Raw genomic sequence first — 22,668 nt, forward strand, 5'->3', positions numbered from 1 at the left:
CGGAGTAAGCGGCCGCTTGTAAAGGTTTAAAAATTAACAGGTTTAAGGTAAGTTGATAATTAAGACTTATGGCGTAGCAAGGGTGGGGAGAAAGGAAAGATCTTAATCGCTGTTGATTGAGCACAAGGCATTTTTGAAAGACCAAAAGTCTTTCTTCGTATCAAGGTCACTCCCAACGATTCTAACCTGGACATCTCTTTTTATCAGGTTGATGATTTGATTAGGACTAAAGAGAGAACACCAGAAGGTAGCACGGTTTCTATTAAACCGGCACCAGTACATTATAGTTGCTTTTAGGTAGTTTGAAAGGGAAGTGCCCGTGGAGTGATGATTAGTGGAGAAGGGGAAGTATATTGATGTCAGAGAGACAGAAAAGGGAGATTCAAATAGGGTGGTGAAATTAGGGGAGAAATAATTCCAGATTTTCACTACCCTGTGGCATTCTAAGAAACAATGTTCGATCGTTTCATGCTTATCACATATTGCGCGCGCATTTGTCGCTATTTGTGTAGCCCCAGGATTTTAACTGACATCGAACTCGAATTACTCAATGAATCAATAACCAAATAAAATATCATTTTCTTGTTCTCGATTAGCTTTAGCCTAGATCTGCGCCACACCCAGGCTCAACGGTTGATGGGACAGCCTACAACGGACTCCCAAAAACCAGAGGACGTGGGTCAGTGCAGGGTGAACGGGATCGAGGAGTAAGAGATACTATAGAAAGATGAAAGAATAATATACTTGTTTCAATGTGTGAACATCTACAAAATATCTTAATTTATGAATGATTGCTATACTTTTTGCTAAGTTACTGTTAATGTGTTGAATCTGCAGTCCCCTGTATAAGATTTGATCAATGTAGTTACCTGAATACTTCATTTGAGTTTTGTGGGCAATGTTAGGAATATGAATATGTGATCTTAATCTTCCAGATGAAATTACCGTATATGTTGTCTTAGTAAAATTTGTAAATAGTTTGTTGATATTGCAGTACTTAAAGACAGAATTCAATTCCTCATTCATAGTGGATTCAAGATGAATCAGGTTGTCACTTGTAAAAAGAATATTTGTATCATTGGCAAACATACCAAAGGATAGTTTTTTTGAGCAGTTAGGTAGATTATTAATATAAACTGCCTCCCGGTTAGCTCAATAGGTTAGAGCGCCAGATTGTGTTCTGCGGGAGGTCGAGGGTGCGAGCTCCGGCCGGACCGATGGTCTTGGTCTTAAAATAAGTCAGGAGAATTTGCTACCTTTCTTTTATCAAGAAATGGATAGATATTCTAGTCTTCTCGGATAAGGACGAATAAACCGTAGGTCCCGTCTCCTGCAGGGTTAGGGGTAGGGGACGTTAATTTCCCACGCACGAGATGACTATGTTGTGAATGTCCTCCCCTGGGGTGGGATGTGTGGGAATTGGCCCTGAAAAGCGGCCATGAGGAGTGGTCAACTAACGTATGTATGTATAAAGTAAGAATAGCAAAGGACCCAAAGTTGATCCCTGTGGTATTCCACGAGTAATGGTTTCAGCAGTAGATTGGCTGGAACCAATCTTAACAAATTGAGTGCTATTGTGAAGATAGTTTTCAAATCAGTTGAGGGGCATTCCACGTATGCCAAAATGGTACAGTTTATACAAGAAAATCTTATGGTTAACAGTATCAAATGTCTTTAAAAAAATCTAAGAAAACACCTCAGATAACCAGCCTTTTATCCATTGCCTGCTTAAGGTGGCTCGTATCGGTTTTCATCTTTTTGATGGTTTGTAACTTTGAAAGAATACAACAGAAAGACTGACCAAGGTCAGCTCGTCCCTAGCAGTTTCCATGGCAACGCTTTCATCGGCGTATTCAGACGCATTTTTTTACCTTGTGGCTTAAATAATTCGAAAACTAACCCGGTGACCCCCTGATTTTTTTCAGTGATTGCTTTTGGCGCTTGAAAAGGAGAATGTACAAAGATTTTTAAAAAATTATACGGAGCGCGGGAATTTCAGAAAATCTAGAAAAGAGGAAATTTTTACACATCGCAAATTTTCTTCCGTAGAATTTTCTAGTTTTTTTTCTGATAATTCCTTTTGACGTTATTATCATATTGGAACAATAAAAAGAAGGGATCACCGGACTTGTTTTCATGCAATAGCTTTCGTGAGTTTAGCAAATTCCACGCGCGTTCTCGCGCATTTAAAAATCTGGATTCTATAAGATCGACATTTGCTCATGATCTGTTTTAGCTACCGCTGACAATTGCGTGTGCTCGCGCAAGCACCTACGATCTGATGTTTACAGACGTTTACTGCTAATAAAATCTTAAAACAGCCGTCAAAGACAGCTTCTCGGGCTCATCTTAAAAATCCTACACATTACTTCTGGGCTATATCATATTATTTTCCTTAAAGTTTCAAAGTCTTCTTCCACTTCAGGTAGATTATCCTTCACTTGAATTCTTTTTTTTCGCCGTCGCAAGATTTCATATCGGTTGAATATTTTTTTTTAAATGTGAAGTGAAGCAACCTTTACTTCTCCGAAAATCGTCTTCTTTATTTTAGTTTCTATCTCCTGCATTCACAGTGGCCGCTCAACACATGAAATATAAGCTCTTAGGTAAACTTCTCACACAAGTAGAAAAAAATCCTCGCGCCGCCATCTTTGTTTTAAATTTTCTTCTTTTAATCTCGCGCTTCTTTCGCACGTTTCTCTCGCCCGTGACGCAAGTTATCTCTTCCCCGCGCGAGAAAACTAGTACGAGCCACCTTAAGGTGTCAATAATCTCAAAAATGCCTTGCTCAGTTGAGTGCCCTTTCCTAAAGCCAAACTGATATCTATACAAAATGTTATATTTTTCCAAAAAATGATGTAGTTGGTTATCAACTAATTTTTTTAAGTATCTTACTGAAGGGTCCTATCAGCAGCAACATCTGTAAATCTGCCCTTGGAATTGTCGCTTATTACATTGCGAATATTTGGACTGCATTTAGATTCATCTGCCACTCAGAAATTGTGTAAAGGACGCCATCCATTGCATAGCCAAATCAATACTAGTAACGTTTTCATTTTTTCGTGAAAGCTCACCTGATATTTCAATGGTGTTTCTATACTAATTTGTTCTTATTGACTGGGAGGGTGGACCAGACGTAAAAATGTTTGGTTCTCGGCCATGACGCATGGACGCTCAGTCCTTCAATATCATTTCTAAATGAATACGACCGTATGACTGGATCTTTACACTACTAATTGGGAAGAGAACATCATACAAAGAGACTGAACGAGTAACGAGTTAAAACCAACAAATATATCAATGACAATAACAACTCAAGGACAGATTGAAAAAAAACAACAACAGCAACAACTAGTTTTTACGTCTGATAGTTTGGTTTTATAAATTGGGTAGAAATTGTGAACTGGCTACTTTAGAGATAAACGGATTATATCATAGAGGTGACGTTTCGAACGTTAGTCAATCGTCAGTGCGAATCATAAAAAAAATTTCGGACGAAGGGCTAACGCTCAAAACGTCCGCTTTAGAAACCCTTTATAGTGGGCGATTCCGACACTATCAACTCAGTTAATGAAGCAAAATTGTGTCTCGTAAAGGCACCCACCGACGCAACGTCACGGTTTCTTTAGAAAGTCAACCACTTTATAAATCTCTGTATATCCCTACATATATTGGGTTTGTTTAAGCTGACAAAGAAAGCTATCTATATTCCACAACCGAGATCTTAATCTAATTCAGACATATCTTCACAAAAACAAACTATCTTTTTGGCTTCTCTGGGCTAGAACTATCACAACAAAAGAAGGCTGAACGTGAAAGGAAAACAACTTTGTACACAATCTTATGTATATATATATATATATATATATATATATATATATATATATATATATATAATACATATATGCATATTGTTCGGCCAAAGGCAAATCAAAAGAACTCCCTCAGAAGGAAAGACAGTACAATAACTGAAGGGAAAATCTTGGTGAATGTCACCGTTGAAAATAATTCTAAACGTTTACCCCAGGGAAACTGACTGGACTCTGTTTGTACAACTTTTGATAGATGTCTACAAATTCGGGTTACGGAGGAGAGTAAGCGGTTGGTTTGATTGCCATTCTACTTTTTTTTACTAAACTCTTATCTCCTGTAGGGCAGTCCCGATAGTTGCACCTCCTAGAAGCAGATGAAGTACTAGGATTGACACTTTTGTACCACCACCCCATGCCACAATGCTCCACACACACATGCCCTGTAAGGCCATTGTTACCTTGATCTCTCGTGGTAAAACTTTGCCCATTGGAATGGCGCAATGGTGACCAAACGTTTCCTAGACAAAGGAAAATAGAGAGATTTATACTGGTTCAATGAATTGACAAACTTTTGAGCTCAGAAAAGAAATTGAGAAACAAAAGTATGACTAGCGGGCGATGCATGCCGAAGATCCTCTCATCAAATACACCGATTGGATGCAAACTAAGAAGGGTAAAGTGTTTTTCTCACTCATAAAAGAATTAACCGAAAAAGAAGCCTCAAATTCTGAAAGCCAGTAGGCACCAACAAAGTTTAAGGGCGTAATGACTTTTTCGAGGATTCCTAGATACTTCTTCAAAACCTTAATTAATCGTCGCTACTTATCTTATTCTCGCTGATTAAAGTGTCAGACCAGCGAGGATTTTCCTCCGAGATTTGGCATTGTAGAAACATCAACAAAACAACATCGGCAACAATAAAGCAAAACAAAACAAAACCAAAAGCAAAAAACAAAAACAAAAGCAAAAAAAAAGAATCAAATAGAAAGAAAAGAAAAGAATGAATTGAACACTGACTGATAGAAACCGGAACTCGAAGCAGAATAGCCAAGACGGAGTCGGAGTCATGATTGCGATTATTTTTTTTTTAACGTAACATGGCCTGCAACTGTAATGTTTCTTAACGCACACACTCTTCATTCGAAAAGAAAATTACACATTAAAGAAATGGGTTGGCAAGGTGTTTATTACTATGGAAGCCTCATCATTACCTGACCCATGCACACTCAGCTTATACCGAGTCTTCTCACTCCCGACTGCAAACTGGTCAAAGCGAAAAAGAAAACTAGAATTTAGTGTTTTCCAATGAACAATAAGTGTGTAACTTTCACTCTTTGTCAGGCGATGCACTTTGTCCAACCCAAGCCAAAAGTCTCCAGATAAATTTCCAAAACCATTCTTGTAGTCAATCCAGTTTCTGTTGAAATCGATGGAGTCGCTCTGTTTTCTTTGGAATACTGTCCATGCTCCGTTGCCTATCTCTTGATAACAGAAAACATCAAAGGCACCTTCACCGTCAGGGTCAATTGTATAGATTCCATCGAGTTCTTGTCCATTTTTGTATACCTCAGCACAGTCCTTATAAACTGGAGAAAAATGTAGTTAGTTAAATCTTCGTGGGGAAATCTAAAATTCTCCGTATTTGTGTCTTTCCGGATTTTCTACACCCAGTGTTTTACGACTATAACGAAGAGTTTAAGAACGACGCTCAAGGCTAGCTTTTATAGCACTAAACTTATTGCTATCCTTCCTTACGGTGAAGATGTTCTCATGCAGCAGTAAACCAACAAAAACAAGGTTTGTTGATCGTGAGTAGATAGATAGATAGACAGACAGATAGATAGATGGATAGATAGATAGATAGAAAGATAGAAAGATAGATAGATAGATAGATAGACAGACAGATAGATAGATAGATAGATAGACAGATAGATAGATAGATAGATAGATAGATAGATAGATAGATAGATAGTTTATTAGAATATCGAACATGGCAGTCCGTAGACTGAATTGCGTTACAATTACTTAGAACTAGGAATAAATGAATTCCAAATACAAATTGAAATTATAATGAAACCATAAATGCGAAGAACTCTCTTTATATGACTATGTACAAACTAGTCTAAAAAAGAAAAAAAATTACGTAGGACATTGTTTTCAACTTTGGTTTGAGGCCTACTTTAGAAGCGGGTAAAAGAGAGGTATTAGTTTGTGTCTTTCGTTTGTTTTTTCAAAAATCAATCAAAACATTACTTATCCAGAAAAGACCCACACAATCCTATTAAACCGCCGTTAATGCCTGAATTACAATGAAAATGTATTCTGAATACATACTTATTGACTGAGTGGGAGGGCCGGATGACATAATATTTGGCTCGAGGCCATGACGTACGGAGCGAGCGCAGCTAAGTGTTAAAAATGTCAACCTCAATAGGACGCAAGTACGGAAAAAAGAAAAAGAAAAAGTGTGCATTTAACACTTTTCCCAAATTTTTTCAGGTCAGAACAAGAAACTCGAAATTCCCTGAAAAACGTGACTTTTTTTTGCTATTACAAATTTCTTTGTTTTCGCAGCAAAACTACGTGAGGGTGTTGAAGTCCTAAATGTATTAGCGGTCCTAACTGTAATAAAGTCCTCAATGCATTAACATTTGGTCCAAAATGCATGAAAGTCCTTAATGTAATAACATTTAGTCCTACAGGTGAGAAAGTCACGCGGCAAATTTGTCCAGCCTAATATCTGCTGATCACGACATTGAAGTCAACAATGACTGGCGCCGTTGGAAAGACGCCGTACTTGCCGCGGTAGATGACTTCATCCCCAAAAAGACGCTTAAGGGAAGAAACCCGGTTCCTTGGATCAATGGCTCGATAATAAACTTGATCAACAAGAAAGAACATTTACGCAAAAAAATAAAGCTAAGCAGATCAACCCTCCTGAAAGATAAGTTCAAAGTTCTTCGCTCGGAAATCAAGCAGAGACTTCGTGAGAGCCGCGATGCATTTTTTGATAGTATGGAGCTCAATCTTAAAAACCAATTCCAAAAGCTTTTGGTCGGTCCTGAAAGTAAAGTCTATAATAAAATGTCCCAGACACAATCACCATGGCAACAAGGGACACTCTTAGTGTCCAGGCCTCCGCGCCAACTCCTGTAGCTGTCTTATTCAATGAATACTCTTCGTCAGTATTTACATCAGACCAGAAAGTTCGGAAACCGACCAAGCACAACATCACTTGGATCAGCTTATCAGTGACGTCACTCTTACAACCTCAAAAGTCGTAGAAGTACTGCAGAATTTAGACCAAATTAAGGCGACGGGACCAGATCAGTTACCAGCGAGGATCCTCAAGGGAATGGCAGAAGTGATTGCTCCTTCATTTACAGATCTATTCAACAAATCACTGAGACTAGGAACTCTTCCAGAAGACTCTAAACTTGCTAATGTTGTTCCAGTTTACAAGAAAGACCGGAAAGATCATGTGGAGAACTACAGGCCGATCTCATTATTGCCTATTCTCTTAAAGGTGTTAGATTGATGCATATTCAATAACATCAAAGACCATAAATTATGCTAAGTGTAATCGCCAAATGCCAACATGGATTTATAGCGGGTCGGTCTTGTCTCACAGCTTGTTGGTGTACTCTATCAAATTGGCGCATATCTTGATAATGGGGGACAAGCTGACATCATTTATGTAGACATGTCCAAGGTTTTCGGTAAGGTTAGCCATCACAGGCTCTCGCAAAAGTTAATACAATACGGGTTCGGCGGAAACTTACTTTCCTGGTTTAAATCTTACCTCTGCAACCGCACCCAGGGGGTTACAGCTATAGGTGCAACATCCAAGACCCTCCCCGTGACGTCCGGAGTGCCCCGGGCCTCAATACTCGGTCGTATGCTGTTTCTGCTCTACGCAAATCTGCTACCCGATGTAGCCCATTCAAGTCAGATTGCGACTTTTGCGGACGACACAAATATATTCAAGGCAATCAAGTCGCCATGCGATTCAAAAGATCTCCAAGAAGACCTCTCTAACTTTGTTTCTTGGTCCAACTCTGCCGGACTCCCGTTTAACTACAGCAAATGCAAAGCGTAACGTGTCACGAGGAAGGTGAATCCTGTGCGCCATAACTGCCAGATGGGCGGAACAGACATCGGAATCACCAAAGTAGAAAAAGACCTGGGCGCACTTGTCACAGACGACTTAACCTGGACGAAGCAAGTTAGCAAACAATGCGCAAAAGCCAACAAACTGCTAGGAGTTTATCAGGCGCAACACAAGATTCATCAAGAGTAGCATAGTAAGAAGATCTATATACCTTGCTCTAGTAAGGTCTAATTTTAGTTATGCAACACAAGTATAGAACCCTCAGTCTATAGCACTTATGCAGAAGATAGAGCGAGTTCAGAGGCGTGCGTCGAAGTTTATCCTGGTCTTGCCCTTTCGATGTGAAGAATCTTACAGAAGCAGGCTAATAAAACTGAACCTTCTCCCAAGATCCTACTGGCATTAGCTAATGGACATGATTTTCTTTTTTAAAGCAGTAACTGGCTTAGAATATGTAAATTCTGAAGTTCTCCCCAAATCCGTTGAGCTCGTAGATCTAAAAGCAATCCTAATGTCATTCACTTTCTGAAAAGAAGATGTAAAACAACTACCTTACAAAGATCGTTTTTTAACAGAACTGTCAGAACTTGGGACTGCCTTGCCAACGATTTGGAACTCTCCTTAAACTTAAATATTAATCGATTTAAGTCTATTCTGTACCAATACTATTTTACCACTCTATCAAAGTGGTATGACCCTAAGGACGCCAAAACCTGGAAATCAATATCTCCTTCTTGTAATGTAACCTGTAATTTGTCTGTAAGTGTTCGTTGCTGTTTTTGATCTTGCATTTATAAATATTTTGTAATATCGGTTTTAAATTGGGACCACAGTAATTGGGTGTCGGCTATTGTGGCACCCCTGACTGTATTTGTTGTAATATTTTTCTTATTGTATTTAAATTTTTATTGACATTTTCGAAGATATATTCTTATTAATATTTTTGTTATTGTATATATATATACAGGCGAAACTAATAAACTAAGTCCTAAATGTAATGATAATCAGTCCTAAATGTTATAAGCCTCCAATCCAATCGTTGAACTCCGGCCGCGAAATTTTGTTAGAGTGCAAATCCACATTGAGGTGTGTCAGTGACAGCTTTTATGCGTTTAACAAATCCTCTGACCAACATTCATGTCACATCGCAGGCTCGCTGATATTTATCAGCGACTTTTAACTTTCTTCAGTCGAGAAGCATTGGCTGCAAACCATCGTACTCATGAACAATTAGTATCAAATGACAACTGACAAAATAATTTGTACACTGTACAATACCTTCATAAAGAAACAAGGTTTGCTAGACGCGCTAATCTCATTACCGATCAGAAATTAGATAAAACAGTATGACATGACTCTGAAACGGGCTTTTCTTCTACTTAGTCGGCACTTTGAGAATGACATTCTCGTAAAGAGTATAACCGTCTAGTTTAAAAATAGCTGACAGTAACACAAAATGATACTTGCCCAACAACGTTATTCTGATTGGTTGAACTGACTTTAAAAAATTCTTGAGTTCATATAGCAACGAATTTTTTATCGGTGATAGTAAAGAATAGTAATAAGTGCAGATCCGACTAAAAAACATTACATGAGCCTTTGAAATATTCCGAAAGTTTTCTTTGAGATCTAGTTCGAGGTTAGTAAGCAAATACTTGTATTGATTCAACATGGGATTTATTGTTTTCGGTTGTTCTTGTTTTAGCATTACTAGCATTATTATGGGATAGGTAGGTGGTCTATAAAGATCGTGAAAATTCTAAAAAAAGCAGGAAACCCTCTTTATAGCAAACGACGTTTTTTAAGCCTTGCTCGAACTCGGTCGATAAAACTGCAAAAAAGAAGTCGGCCAATATCCAACCATCTTGACCTCACGTTTGGTCAATAATGCACCTGAATATATTTTTTTGCTCACCCATACAAACCTGTTAAGGGAGGACAGTGCAAAAACTGCATTTCCGTACCCGAATTTTGTCTAACGTACTGGTCAGTGGACCTACGTTTTCTTGTAACTTGGCTCAAGAAGTGTTAACTTCATCACTGATCACGCAAGTATATCGTCAGAATCTGTTGCACTAGAGAGTCTGAACCCGTGATATAAGATATTGTTTTGACGTCTGTCAATATAATGCCAAAAACACATCGGTATAAGATTTTGTAGCCAATGCATCTCGACCCACGTCTCTAGCAAATAAAAAGACGCTTATTAATATCAGCAAACCCGAAATATACCATGAATACTGGTCAGAGGATTTTCTGGTGCAACAGCTGTCACTTCAACATCTCAAAGAGGATGTCCGCCATAACAACAATTCGCTAGTGGTCTTAACGCAGTTAAATGACTACAATGAGAGCCCATTACATTTAGGTCCAACCGTAATTACAGTCAGGATGACTTTATTGCATGTAGGAGCAAATGAGATTACATTCAGGACTTTATTATATTTAGGAAAGTTATCGCATTTAAGCCCTCAGGGCAGCAGGGCCGGGTGGCTTTTTCGAAAATAAATAGTGTTAACACTTTAATAATAATCTACATCGAGATAGCATCACTAAAAGTCAATACAAAACAGCGCGCGTTCTTTGTAACTTTCATTTGTGTTGCAACTTTGTACTGGGGTTACATGAAAAATCCACTTGTTTTAGCCAATCAGAAGAGCGTAATTGCTTCAGTTGCATATCGATATGTATGTATGTATATGTATAAGTTGTTAGTAGAACTGTCAGGCCTACAAAGGTGCACCGCGCCAAGAGGATCAATAAAGATTCGCAGTCCAAACCTCACAGCAAACACAAACGTAGAAAGTTAGAAAGAGATGAGAAGATGGAGAACTTCTGGCGTAAAAAAGATAAAAAAAATTGATAAAAACGTTTCGGTCAGAGACCTTCTTCAGTTATTTAAAACTTTTGAAATAAAAAAGAGCTTTAAATAAGATTGAAGGGCTAGTGATTACATATTTACAGGTGACGACTAATGAACTGGTGCTAATAAAAAGATTACAAAAAGCCAACCTACAAAGAAAACAATGGACAAAACAGAAGATATATAACATAAAAACTAGGAGAAAAAAAAAATAAATGTCCTAAAATGAGTGGCGTAACTGCAGAAGTAATGTGGAAAGCATTAGAACAGGGTAGACCAGCTTTTAATTACAACTGTAAACCGTACCAAAATCCCAAAACAAGGCCTTTGGTACCCGAAAGGGCAAATTAGTAACAAAATCCCTGGAGGGGCCCTTAAATGATACTAATCATGATAAGATACCTTCGAAGGGCCTCTGAGTCTAATCAACACCTAAAAGGCTGATAAAATCCAAGAAAAGGGCCTTTGGACGATTAATTAGCAACACTTAATACAAGATGAAAAATTAATTATAGAAAATTCTGCTTTTAGAATGAGATTCCTTTCTGTTATTTAACCATGGGGTGCTAAAGAGAACAGCTGAGTACTCCAATACGCCTCTCTTGTAATGAACAGCCTATCGATCTCTTCAGAGCCGCTTGGGACTTGTACCTGATCAATACGTTGGAACGAAAAATCACTTAGGATGTGTGGGGTTCTGTTAAGGTGTATCGCTACTTCACAAGTTGTTTTGTTTGTGAGCATAGCAGATTTGTGATTTCGAAACCTAACTTTAAAGTCGGTAGTAGTAGATCCCACGTATTTCAGGCGACATTTCTTACAAGAACCCAAGTAGATCACATTTTTAGAATCACAGGAAAGTCTAGAGTGAATGGTGTAATTTTTGGCGTCTGAAAGCTGAGAAATGACTCAGATTGTTGAATCTAAATCATATCTCAATTACAGTTGTAGTTAAAAGTGGGTCTACCCTTTTCTAATGCTTAACACATTGCTTTTTTCGGTTGCGCTACTAATTTTAGCATAGTCTTTTTTTATATCCTAGTTTTTAGGTTTTATCTCTTGTATTTTGTCCATTGTTTTCTTTGTAGCTTGGTTTTTTTTGTCATCTTTCTATTAGCACCAGTTCATTAGTCGTCACACACACACACACACACACACACGCACACACACACACACGCACACGCACACGCACACATACGCACACACACACACGCACATATATCCTCTTATCCTTTGAGTTAAAACTACTTTATAATCACTTTAATTGCCGGACCATGACTCATGGTCTTAAAATAAGTGGGGAGAATTTGCTACCTTTCTATAATCGAGAATTGGATAGATATACTAGTCTTCTCGGATAGGGACAAATAAACCGTAGGCCTTGTCCCCTACAGGGTTAGAGGTAGAAGACGTTAATTTCCCACGCACAAGATTACTGTGTCTTGGATGTCCTCCCCTGGGGTGGAATGGTGGGAATTTGCCCTAAAAAGCCCCTATGGGGAGTGGTCAACTAACCCATGTAACTCTCAAGCGCAGACTGTTTAAATTCTAGCAGCGCAAGTGTTCGATGCAAGAATGTCATTGAATTCGCTGCATGCAAATGAAACTGCAAATGGTCGTTTTTACTATGTCATCCACATAGGAGGAATTGAAAGAGTTATCCAACATTTATTTACTTATTGCGTGTCTTTAGTTTAGATGTTTATTTATTACATGATTTCGTACTCAACAAGATTCTACCTCGGCAGTTGTTTCCGTTCCCGCGAAATTCAGCTTTACAAATGCACTTGAATGATCCCTTGTTATTTTCGCAAATGGAATTTCCATAGGTACAGTTGTGGGTATTTTTAGTGCATTCGTCAATGTCTCAAATAAGAGCAGCAGTGTATTTATGTTCCTGATGAAAAGCCACGATGGGGAATTTGGAGGGGGTGGGGGTTTGGAGAGAGATTTGCCTTAAATCAAGAAGCTTTGAGCAAAACGCTATTTTCAAGAATTTTCTAGCCCAATAGTTAAGTTAGGTGGATGTGCATCAAGCTCATTTCAATTTCATAAACAAGTTTATGAGATAGTCAGACAGTTTTATTGACATGGTACACGAGGATTAAATTAAGAAAAAGTTCAAAGCAGGGAATGAGTTTCAGGGAGTAAAACTAGGGTTTTGAAAGCTGATTGCCGGTATTCAGTCATTCAATAAGCAATTATTTCAATGGTGCTTGGTTTCCCCTAACGAGTAGATACCAGAAATAGGAAATCAATTTTTTGAATGGTATAGGCTGTGAAGACTCTACCTTCGCAGTTGTGTCCATCTTCAGTGAATCCAGGTTTACATGAGCAGTTGAACGATCCCTCGGTATTTAGACAAGTGGCTTTGCCCTTGCTGCAGTCGTGGGTGCCTTGAACACATTCATCGATGTCTGAAATGGAATCAACCGACCATTAAAATAGAAGGCAAAGGACTAGTTTCAATATAAATGCAGCATGTGACAAACGCTGTGTAAGGACTGATAGTAAAAAGAAATGATAAATAGGACTCGTGAAGGCCTCTTTTTTAATAATAATAATAATAGTAATAATAATGATGATATTAATATCTCGCCTTGTTTTTTTTTATGCTACAATATCAGATCACTGCCAAGTTTATGAGCATTCGGGAAGGTTAGAAGGTTCACACGCTCAGTTACACTGCAAATTATCGTGCTCTGAATAATTCACATTAGCTCTACCAACTGAGCTAGCAAGCCAACTGGGAGCTAGCCATTCTGTTCGTACGTAAATAATCCCATGAAGTGATGAGTCAACGTTTTTAAATATATAACAATTATTTATATGAACTGCGGTAAAAAAAAAAAGGAGTACGAGAGCGATCTTCGCAGTAATGAACAGTACCTAATAAGTAGTGAGAATATGACCTGGAAGAAAATCAGGCCTGTACGGAATTCGAACCCATGGCCTATGCGCACCGGTGCAGTCCTCTACCAACTGAGCTAACAAGCCAACTGGGAACTGTTCAGTACTGCTTAAGTAGTGTTGATTACTGCAAATATCGGATGGGTGGGATGGATGATGGGGAAGAGGTTTGGGCATTATATGCCCAGATAAGTTTTTTTTTTTTAACATCAGCTTAACCAAGTTCAAAGGTGAAAGTAAATCTTGATTATGATTCTTGTGCACGAGTCTGAAATAGAAATCATTATAGAAATAACGATGGGGAATCGTGAAGGATATGACTTCAATCAAATCTTAACCCACCATTTCAGCCAAAAGAGTGCGGCTCACGCTCTTTTAATTTAATCATAAAATCGAACCTCTGAGATATGAGTCTCCGATCACTTCTTGTAGCACGCGAGGATTGAATGGAATCATTCGAACAAGTGCATACAAGAGTATATAAGAATGGCTATTTAACGCTGATTGATATCATTTGGAAAGCAAATATTCGACTGGTGCTTAGGCGCCCATTCAGGGCAGCTGCCAGAAACGAGGAACTTCATTTGTTGAATGATGAGACATCATTTTGATCTTGCCTTGGCAAGTCTATCCATCTCCAGTGAATCCAGGATTGCAAGAGCAATGGAATGATCCCTCATTGTTTGAACAAGTGACACTGCCCTTGCTGCAGTTATGGGTATTGTTAACACACTCATCGATGTCTGAAATGGAATCAACAGATCATACTCATGCACTGAGGCTGCAGGGATGAAAGGGAGGAGAAATTGTCCCAATATACGATCATCACCTTCCGAACGATATTAGGTTACCATTTATGTTGCCTTTGTTTCGGCTAGTTCTATAGACTTTTCGCGCTGATACGACAAAGCATCACTATACAGCACCTGCGCAGTTGTGTCCATCACCACTGAATCCTGGTTTACAAATGCACTTGAATGATCCCTTGGAATTGTTACAAGTGGCATTTTTATTGTTGCAATTGTGGCTGTTTTGAGAACACCCGTCAATGTCTGAAATTAATCAGTAGTCCATATTAACTATGCTGATAAAGAATAACTTTGAAAATGAGCTGAAAACTGGCTAAATCTAAATCTAAATCTAAATATCGTTATGTCGGCAAAATTGTTTAGGACATCACGCCAACTCTAAGATAATAATAAGTGAAGCTATACTAAATATACAACACTATTAAAAACTATTGAAAATTATTAAAAACTATTTAAAACTACCGATAAATAAATTTAAGTTAGTTTGCTTTTAAAAATACGGAGGGATTGGCTGGAGACAGTTTCTTTTGGGAGTTTGTTCCATTCAATTATTGTCCTGGGAAAAAAAGAAAATCTAAAAATGTCTTTATGTCCTTTCGGTACAATAAACTTAAAATAATGGCTTCCTCGGGTTCTCCTTTCTTTGTTTGTTATCAAATAATCCCCCCAATCCCCATCTAGGAGGCCGTGGCACATCTTGTACATAGTGGAGAGCCTTGCATGTCTTCTCATTGTTTCAAGTGTGTCCCAATGTAGGTCTTGCAGCATTTCCGTCACGCTCGTTGCTCGATCGTAATTTCCAGTGACAAAGCGGGCTGCTTTCCGCTGTACCCTTTCTAGAGCGGCTCTATCTTTCTGGTAATGTGGATCCCATGCGCTACAGGCATACTGGAGTTTTGGCCTCACAAGTGTCATATACACGGTTTCTTTCACTGACTTTGGACAATTCCACAGGTTTCGTTTGATAAGTCCCAGGACCTTATTTGCCCTAAATGTGATTGTTTCAATGTGTGGTGACCACCTCATTTTGTTATCGAGCATTACCCCCAGATAAGGGTGAGATTCCACTTCTTCTAGGATTTGTCCACAGAATACGTATTCTCGCTTTGGTGGATCTCTCTTGGTTGTAAAACACATGATCTTACACTTTGAAGGATTAAATTCCATCTTGACTTAATTTTGGGTCCCATTAACGTCACCTTACCCATCTCGGATCATTTTTTTGTTGAGTGTTTTATTCGCTTCCCAAGTTCATCAATCTCTACCAAGTCTGTGTCATATCGCAGGTTAAAGAACATCGACATTGATGCATTTAAATCGGACATCACCTCGTCTGTACTTTGCAGTGACACACACTGGAGCAACCTTGGCGATTTATCCAAGCAGTACTCCTCGACTTTAACAGAAATCCTGGATAAACATGCTCCCATAAAGACAAAAACTCTTGTTACTCGTGCAAAGATCCCTTGGTTTAACGCTGATGTTCTCCAGTTTAAACGTATTCGTCGCAAGGCTGAGCGGAAAGCTCTTAAAAGTGGTCTTTCTTCAGATTGGCTTGCTTATCGTAAAATCTGTAATAGATATTCTGCTCTTCTCAAGTCTACTCGAGCTTCTTATTACTCAGATTTAATTGGTCAGTGCGCTGGTGACTCCGGGAAGTTGTTCAAATTGGTTTCATTCCTTTGTAAGGGTCCTAATGTTAATGATCTACCACCTCATGATGACCCAGTTCTACTTGCGAATAAATTTGGGGAATTCTTTGTTAAAAAAATTGAACTCATCAAAGATTCCATCAGTGATATTGAAGTTAATCCTCCTTATTCTGATACTGCTGCTCCAGCTGTAGAACTTGACAGTTTTTCGCCGTTATCAGTGGAAGATGTTTGCAATATAATCAGTACATCGTCTAATGCCTCATGCTCCCTGGATCCAATCCCTACATGGCTTGTGAAGTCTTGTCTTGACGTCCTTGCGCCCTCCATTACTCGCATGGTAAATTTGTCTATTCGCCACGCCTATGTTCCCGATGATTGGAAAACTGCAATTGTGAAACCTCTATTAAAGAAACTCGGTCTAGAGTTAACTTATAAAAACTTCCGTCCGGTAAGCAATCTAACATTCATCTCCAAGATCGTCGAAAAGGCGGTTCTTTCTCAATTGTTTAAGCACTGTGAATACAATGCTCCTCTGCCGAAGTTACAATCAGGGTTTAGAAGATTTCACTCTACCGAAACTGCCTTGCTTAAGGTTCAAAGTGATATTCTTATGTCAATGGACCATCAGGAAATTACGCTTCTTGTGCTACTGGATCTAAGCGCTGCTTTTGATACAATCGATCATCAGATTCTCCTTAATGTTCTTGAAAGCGATTTTGGAATCATTGGCTCAGCCCATAAATGGTTTGCGTCTTATCTGTCTGGCCGAAAACAACGTGTTCTCATAAACGATCGAACATCAGATGATTTTCATTTGAACTGCGGTGTCCCACAAGGCAGCTGTATGGGTCCTATTTTATTCATATTATACATATCTCGACTATATCACGTGATCGCTAACCATCTCCCCTCTGCTCACGGATATGCCGATGATACACAACTTTATCTGTCGTTTAGACCCAATGACATATCTTCGCAAGACCACGCCATAGCTGCTCTTGAAGCCTGCATTTCGGATGTCCGCTCATGGTTGATTTATAATCGCCTGTTAATTAACGATTCTAAAACCGAATTCTTAGTTGTTGGTTCCCGCCATCAATTATCAAAAATCGCAGTTGATTCCATCACAGTCGGTAATTCTACCATTCAGCCTCTCAACAGTGTTCGAAACCTGGGTTCCTGGTTTGACTCCAATATGTCCATGTCCATTCACATTGGTAAGATCTGCAGCAAAACTTTTCATGGATTGTATAAAATTCGCCAAATTAGGAAATTCCTCAGTCCTGAGTCCACGAAGACTCTTGTTCACGCATTTGTGACTTCGCATTTAGACTATTGCAACTCCCTTTTATTTGGCGTACCCAAGTACCAGACAGAGCGTCTTCAGAAGGTGCTTAACGCCGCTGCTCGACTAATTTTTAGGATTCCCAAGTTTCACCACATCTCGTCCGCCTTATATAATCTTCACTGGCTTCCTGTGGCTTATCGCGTCCATTTTAAGTTGTTACTTTTAATTTATAAAGCTTTAAATAACCAAGGCCCACTATACATAAAAGAATATCTGCAGCCACACAGTGTCAAGGGTCATCAGCTACGTTCCTGCGATCAGGGTCTCCTTAAGGTCCCAAGAACTAACTTTAAGACCTTTGGTGATCGTGCCTTTGCCCGTTCTGGACCTTTTTTGTGGAACGAACTGCCGCTTGAAATTCGAAACAGTCCAAGTGTAACGATTTTTAAGTCAAAGCTTAAGACACATCTATTCAAGCTGGCTTACAGTTTGTTTTGATATTTTGTCGTTTATCATTTTAATATTTGTAGTTAATAATGTTGTAAAGCGCTTTAGAATATTTTATAATTTTAGCGCTTTAGAAATGTAAATTATTATTATTATTATATTCCACGTTTGTTGCCAGTCTTCTAATCTAAACAAGTCCTCTTGGAGATCGGCTGTGTCTTCATCACAACAAATTGTCCCATATAACAATGCATCATCGGCAAAAAGTCTAACAGTAGATTTAAGAGTATCAGGTAAGTCATTTATATACATTAAGAACAGTAGCGGTCCTAAGACAGTTCCTTGGGGAACACCAGATGTCGTAACTACAGGGGCAGATGATGCCCCCTCAATTACCACTGATTGGGTACGCTGTGGTAGGAACGATTCAAACCAGTTAAGTAGTGGGCTACGAATTCCGTAATAATCAAGTTTCTTCAAGAGTCTGCGATGGGGAACTTTGTCGAATACTTTTGAAAAATCAAGGATTGCGGCGTGAATTGTTTTGTTAGACTGGATAGCACTTGCTATGTCATGAATGGTACATATGAGCTGTGTTTCTGTTGATCGTTTCGCTCTAAAGCCATGTTGACAATCAGTGAGCACCCTATATCGTGAAAGATGCTTCATAACATGGCTATGTACAATATGCTCAAGTACCTTTGATGCAATGCAGGTAAGTGAGACGGGCCTATAATTTGAAGGATCCGATTTCTTTCCTTTCTTGTGAATAGCGCATACGTTGGCGTGTTTCCATTGGATAGGCACAGTTCCGGTATGAATACAATCTTGATATATGTCAGTAAGGACCTGTGAAAAGGGACCCCTAACCTCACTCTTAATGCAGGCGGCCTCAAACTCTTTCTGTCAAAGCCATAAGATTTACTTAGTACACAAATTTGCATCCGAAAGGCTATACATCGTTTAGGAGCGTTCTCACGGAGAAACGCTACCGATGGAATTGTATCCATTTAAAAACAAAGTGTTCTGCAGGATTTTACCTTCGCAATTGTGTCCATCCCCGCTGAATCCAGGATAGCAAGAGCAGTTGTGAGATCCCTCGGTATTTGAACAGTTGGCGTTCTCGCTACAATTGTGGTTTTGAAGACACTCGTCTATGTCTGAAATGTAAGAAAAGGACCGCTCTCTTGATTATTTTCGTCGATGAAAAGGAGGGTAGGGGAGTGATAGGCTACTGTGAAATGCAAAACTGATTCAACCACCTGTTAATCCAGTTCTACAGGGAGAATAGTAAGTATCTTAGGTGTGATAATCGTTATAAATTTTGGGCCCTTCTTGCCCACTCGGAATAGTCCGTTTTGATCACGCGCAAGAAAAACATTGTGTTTAATCGTGGTCGTTGGACAATGTTGGCGGCGAAGACGCAAAGAGCGACAGATGACATTCAAAACAAAGGAAACATGACTGACTGTTGTAAATACATTGTCCAGCAAACATAGTTCCTTTTTTTATGGCTCTCGAAATAAACAAGTCACCTTTGATTCTAAATAAGGCGAAATATTTTTCCTAAATAAGGAATATTTTGTTGACCGAGCTTGTTCCTCAAGATGGCTGGATATCAGCCTTACTCTCCGAGTTTGTTTCTTTGTAGTACTCAACTTCGCCTTGGTCCACAAAAGCGCAGAAAGAACTCAGCCATATCCTACAGTCTTCATCTCACACCCTGATCAGTAACGTATAACTATATCATCGCTAGCATCGTTCTGATTGGCTACCAAAGCAGGCAAGATGGGCCCATCCTACCCACGTGGGATAGCTCGCTTTGATCGCCAGCACAAGTTCGTGATTCCTGGACAATTTCGGTGATGAAGACGCAAAAAATGGTAGACGACAGTAAAAACAAAGCAAACATAAACAGCTCATGAGTTTACATTGCTAAAAACACATTTGGCTTTCTTTTCTGGCTCTAAAAGTGAACATGGCATTCTTAATTCGTTATAAAGCGAAATGTTTTTGCAATATAGTAAATCCCTTTTTGACCAAGCCTGTTCTATCAGGATGGCTGGATAAATATATAAGCCTCGTTCTCTTGTCAAAGGAACTCAGCCAATATCCAGTGATCTTGACCTCACGCTTCATCAATAACGCAGATATCATGCCCTAAATGATATCAGATTGCCATGCATATTGACTTTGTTTCGGGCAGGTTTGTAGATTTTTCGCCCAGACATGTTCTGAACACAGTTTAGTACGTACCTGTGCAGTTATGTCCGTCACCAATAAATCCTGGTTTACAAACGCACTTGAATGCCCCCAAGGTATTAGAACAAGTGGCAGTTATGTTGCTGCAGTTGTGAATGTTTTGAGAACACTCGTCAATGTCTGAAATTAAATCAGAATCCCTTATCAGTACATCAGTCACGACAATAAAGAGTAAAAATAAAAGAGGGTATCGAAATTGGGCTTCCAATTTAAAAACCATAGGGTGCTCTTAGGAAAATAAAATTAGCCTCACTTCCAGTGACGGGTGGCTAAAAGGCACTCTAATTCTTGAGAAAAAGATATGCCATGTACTTCTTTTAAACCGTTCCATTTCAGGTACCCATCAGCAGACCTCTCGCAGGCTCGCGTTGCTCGACGTCCCATGCTCTCCCGGGGAAGAGGAAACGCAGATAAAGTTGCAGTTAAACTCAACGGAAACTATTCCATTAAGGCATGGTATACTCTGTTCAATGCAAAAGGTATTTTTGATTTGATATCTTTACACAAATGACTCAAATCTGATGCTGAACCGGCACATTGGTTACAAAGCTAATATTTTTTTAAAAGATAAAACTGTAACTGAAACATCAGTGAATGCTCATTGGTCCATATAAATTCGCAGATGGATGTATTCTCACCCAATTCTAAACTGTTAAAGTTTATTTGACTTTCTGAACATTTACTGATGCCTACCTAGACAGGCGTTGCAACTTTTGAAGCAATTGCGCAGCATATATTGTGGAGTTTTTGTGCATTCACCGGTTGATGCCCAGTATGTACATTGGTGGTTTTTATCCTCACTTCTTCATGCCAGGTTATCCGTCTGCCGAACTTTTGTTTTTTTCAAAATTTTGTCTCCCGCTCCTTCCTTCGTAAATTAATTTCTTATAAACCTGCGTTTCTTCGCTTGCGGGAAGATTTGAGGTGAGTTAAGGAAAGGTGGGCACCTTTTCTTCTTTGAGTACACCGTCATCAAATCTCCGCCAGGTTTATCGCCTTTTGCAGGAAGGTTGGCAAGTTTACGTGCTCAAAATCTCGCGTTCTTAACAATTAACAATTATTGAACGAGGTTGAGCAAAATATCGTGATTTTCCCGTGGCGAGCAGATCAATTATTTGCCGAAGCCGAAGGCTGAGGCAAATAATTGATCTGCGAGACACTGACAAATCACGATATTTTGCGATAACCGAGTTCAGTAATTGTTTTATCATTTGATGACCGAGTTTGTTTTCAATTTTTTGGGGGAAGCGGCAAGCAAGTTTCTTGTCAATTTTTTGGGGGAAGCGGCAAGCGCGCACTGCTGCCAGAAATTAGATGGTTTCCTTCTCAGCTAAATAATTTATTCGGTGCACTTTAAATTGTAAGTACAGTTAACTGTTAATTAACAAAATGTATGCCTTCAAATGGCTGAAACTTCCAGGAACAAGTTCACAGACCTCAAGGATTTGAAATCCGAAAAAAAAAAGCTCGGGGAAGCGATCGCGATCTGTCATTTCACACAAGAGTGACCACAAGAGCGACCACAAGAGCGTGGTTACTATTACGCATGCGCAGAATATTATTTGCAGCAATAACGGAGTTAGACGGTATTACGAATGAGCTGACCATTATTTGTAGGCATTTATTTGCAGGTCACGTGGTGGGCTTCCGGCCAATGAATATGGGGGAAAAATCCAACGAATGATAATATGAAATACCTGTGCAGTTATATCCATCACCTCTGAAACCAGGATTACATGAGCAGTTGAATGATCCCTTGCTATTAGAACAAGTGGCGTTGTCCTTGCTACAATTCTGGATATTTTCGGCGCACTCGTCGATGTCTGAAATAAAGCAACAGTTGTGTTAAGTGTCGTGACAAACAAAGAAAATACGAGCAGAGGAGCGATCCCTCGATATTTTTGCAAGTGGCACAGTCCTTACTGCAGTTATTGGTATCGCTAAGACAGTCATCAATGTCTGAAATGGAATCAACGGACCATACTCATACACTGAGGCTGCAGGGATAAAAGAGAGGACGAAGTGCTCCAATATAATAGCATCATCTTGATTGTCTTTGTCTCAGGTATTTCTACAAGTTTTTTTATGGGCTGATATGACAAAGCGTTATGTTATGAATACTATTCGGAACCTGTGCAATTGTTTCCGTCACCACTGAATCCTGGTTTACAAGAGCACTTGAATGATCCCTTAGTATTGTTACAAGTGGCAGTTATATTGCTGCAGTTGTGGCTGTTTTGAGAACACTCGTCGATGTCTGAAATTAAATCATCAGCCCTCATCAATTACAGTATTAAAGAATAACAACGACGAAGGTATCGAAATTGGGCTTCCACTCTGAGTGTGCTCTAAAGAAAAGAAGCTTTTAACCTTACACTCAATGTGAGAGGTGTTGTGGCCTCATATTTAGTGTGCTCGACTCTGACTCTCATGGTGCCTTTCTTCACCCAGGCGTTTAAATGGGTACCGGCGAATTTGATACGGGAGGGGGGGGGGGGGGAATTTATGGGA

General features: G+C 39.2%; 1 protein-coding gene and 1 non-coding gene across 2 annotated transcripts in view; both read right to left on the reverse strand.

The window, feature by feature from the left end:
- LOC111339894 (uncharacterized) overlaps positions 1-22,668 on the reverse strand; it is a 449,109-nt gene that overhangs the window by 194,748 nt on the left and 231,693 nt on the right. The window lies entirely within an intron of this gene.
- Positions 1,618-22,472, reverse strand: LOC148737558 (uncharacterized). The gene is made up of 8 exons (XM_088747953.1): positions 22,289-22,472; positions 21,855-21,980; positions 20,152-20,277; positions 18,936-19,055; positions 13,078-13,203; positions 12,527-12,652; positions 5,024-5,398; positions 1,618-4,330 (listed from the first exon to the last, which is right to left on the reverse strand). Exons 1-8 carry the CDS (start codon positions 22,437-22,439, stop codon positions 4,083-4,085), a joined length of 1,398 nt encoding a protein of 465 aa, XP_088604079.1. The 5' UTR covers positions 22,440-22,472; the 3' UTR covers positions 1,618-4,082.

Source organism: Stylophora pistillata, chromosome 2 (genome assembly GCF_964205215.1).
Source record: "Stylophora pistillata chromosome 2, jaStyPist1.2, whole genome shotgun sequence".
Lineage (NCBI taxonomy): Eukaryota > Metazoa > Cnidaria > Anthozoa > Scleractinia > Pocilloporidae > Stylophora > Stylophora pistillata.

Coding starts and splice junctions, on each gene's coding strand:
- LOC148737558 (XM_088747953.1), bottom strand. CDS start 22,439: ATGAGGGCTGATGATTTAATTTCAGACATCGACGAGTGTTCTCAAAAC. Junction 19,056..20,151: donor TGACGGACATAACTGCACAG/GTACGTACTAAA, acceptor CTTACATTTCAG/ACATAGACGAGTGTCTTCAA. Junction 4,331..5,023: donor GCTGAGTGTGCATGGGTCAG/GTAATGATGAGG, acceptor TCCTTTGTCTAG/GAAACGTTTGGTCACCATTG.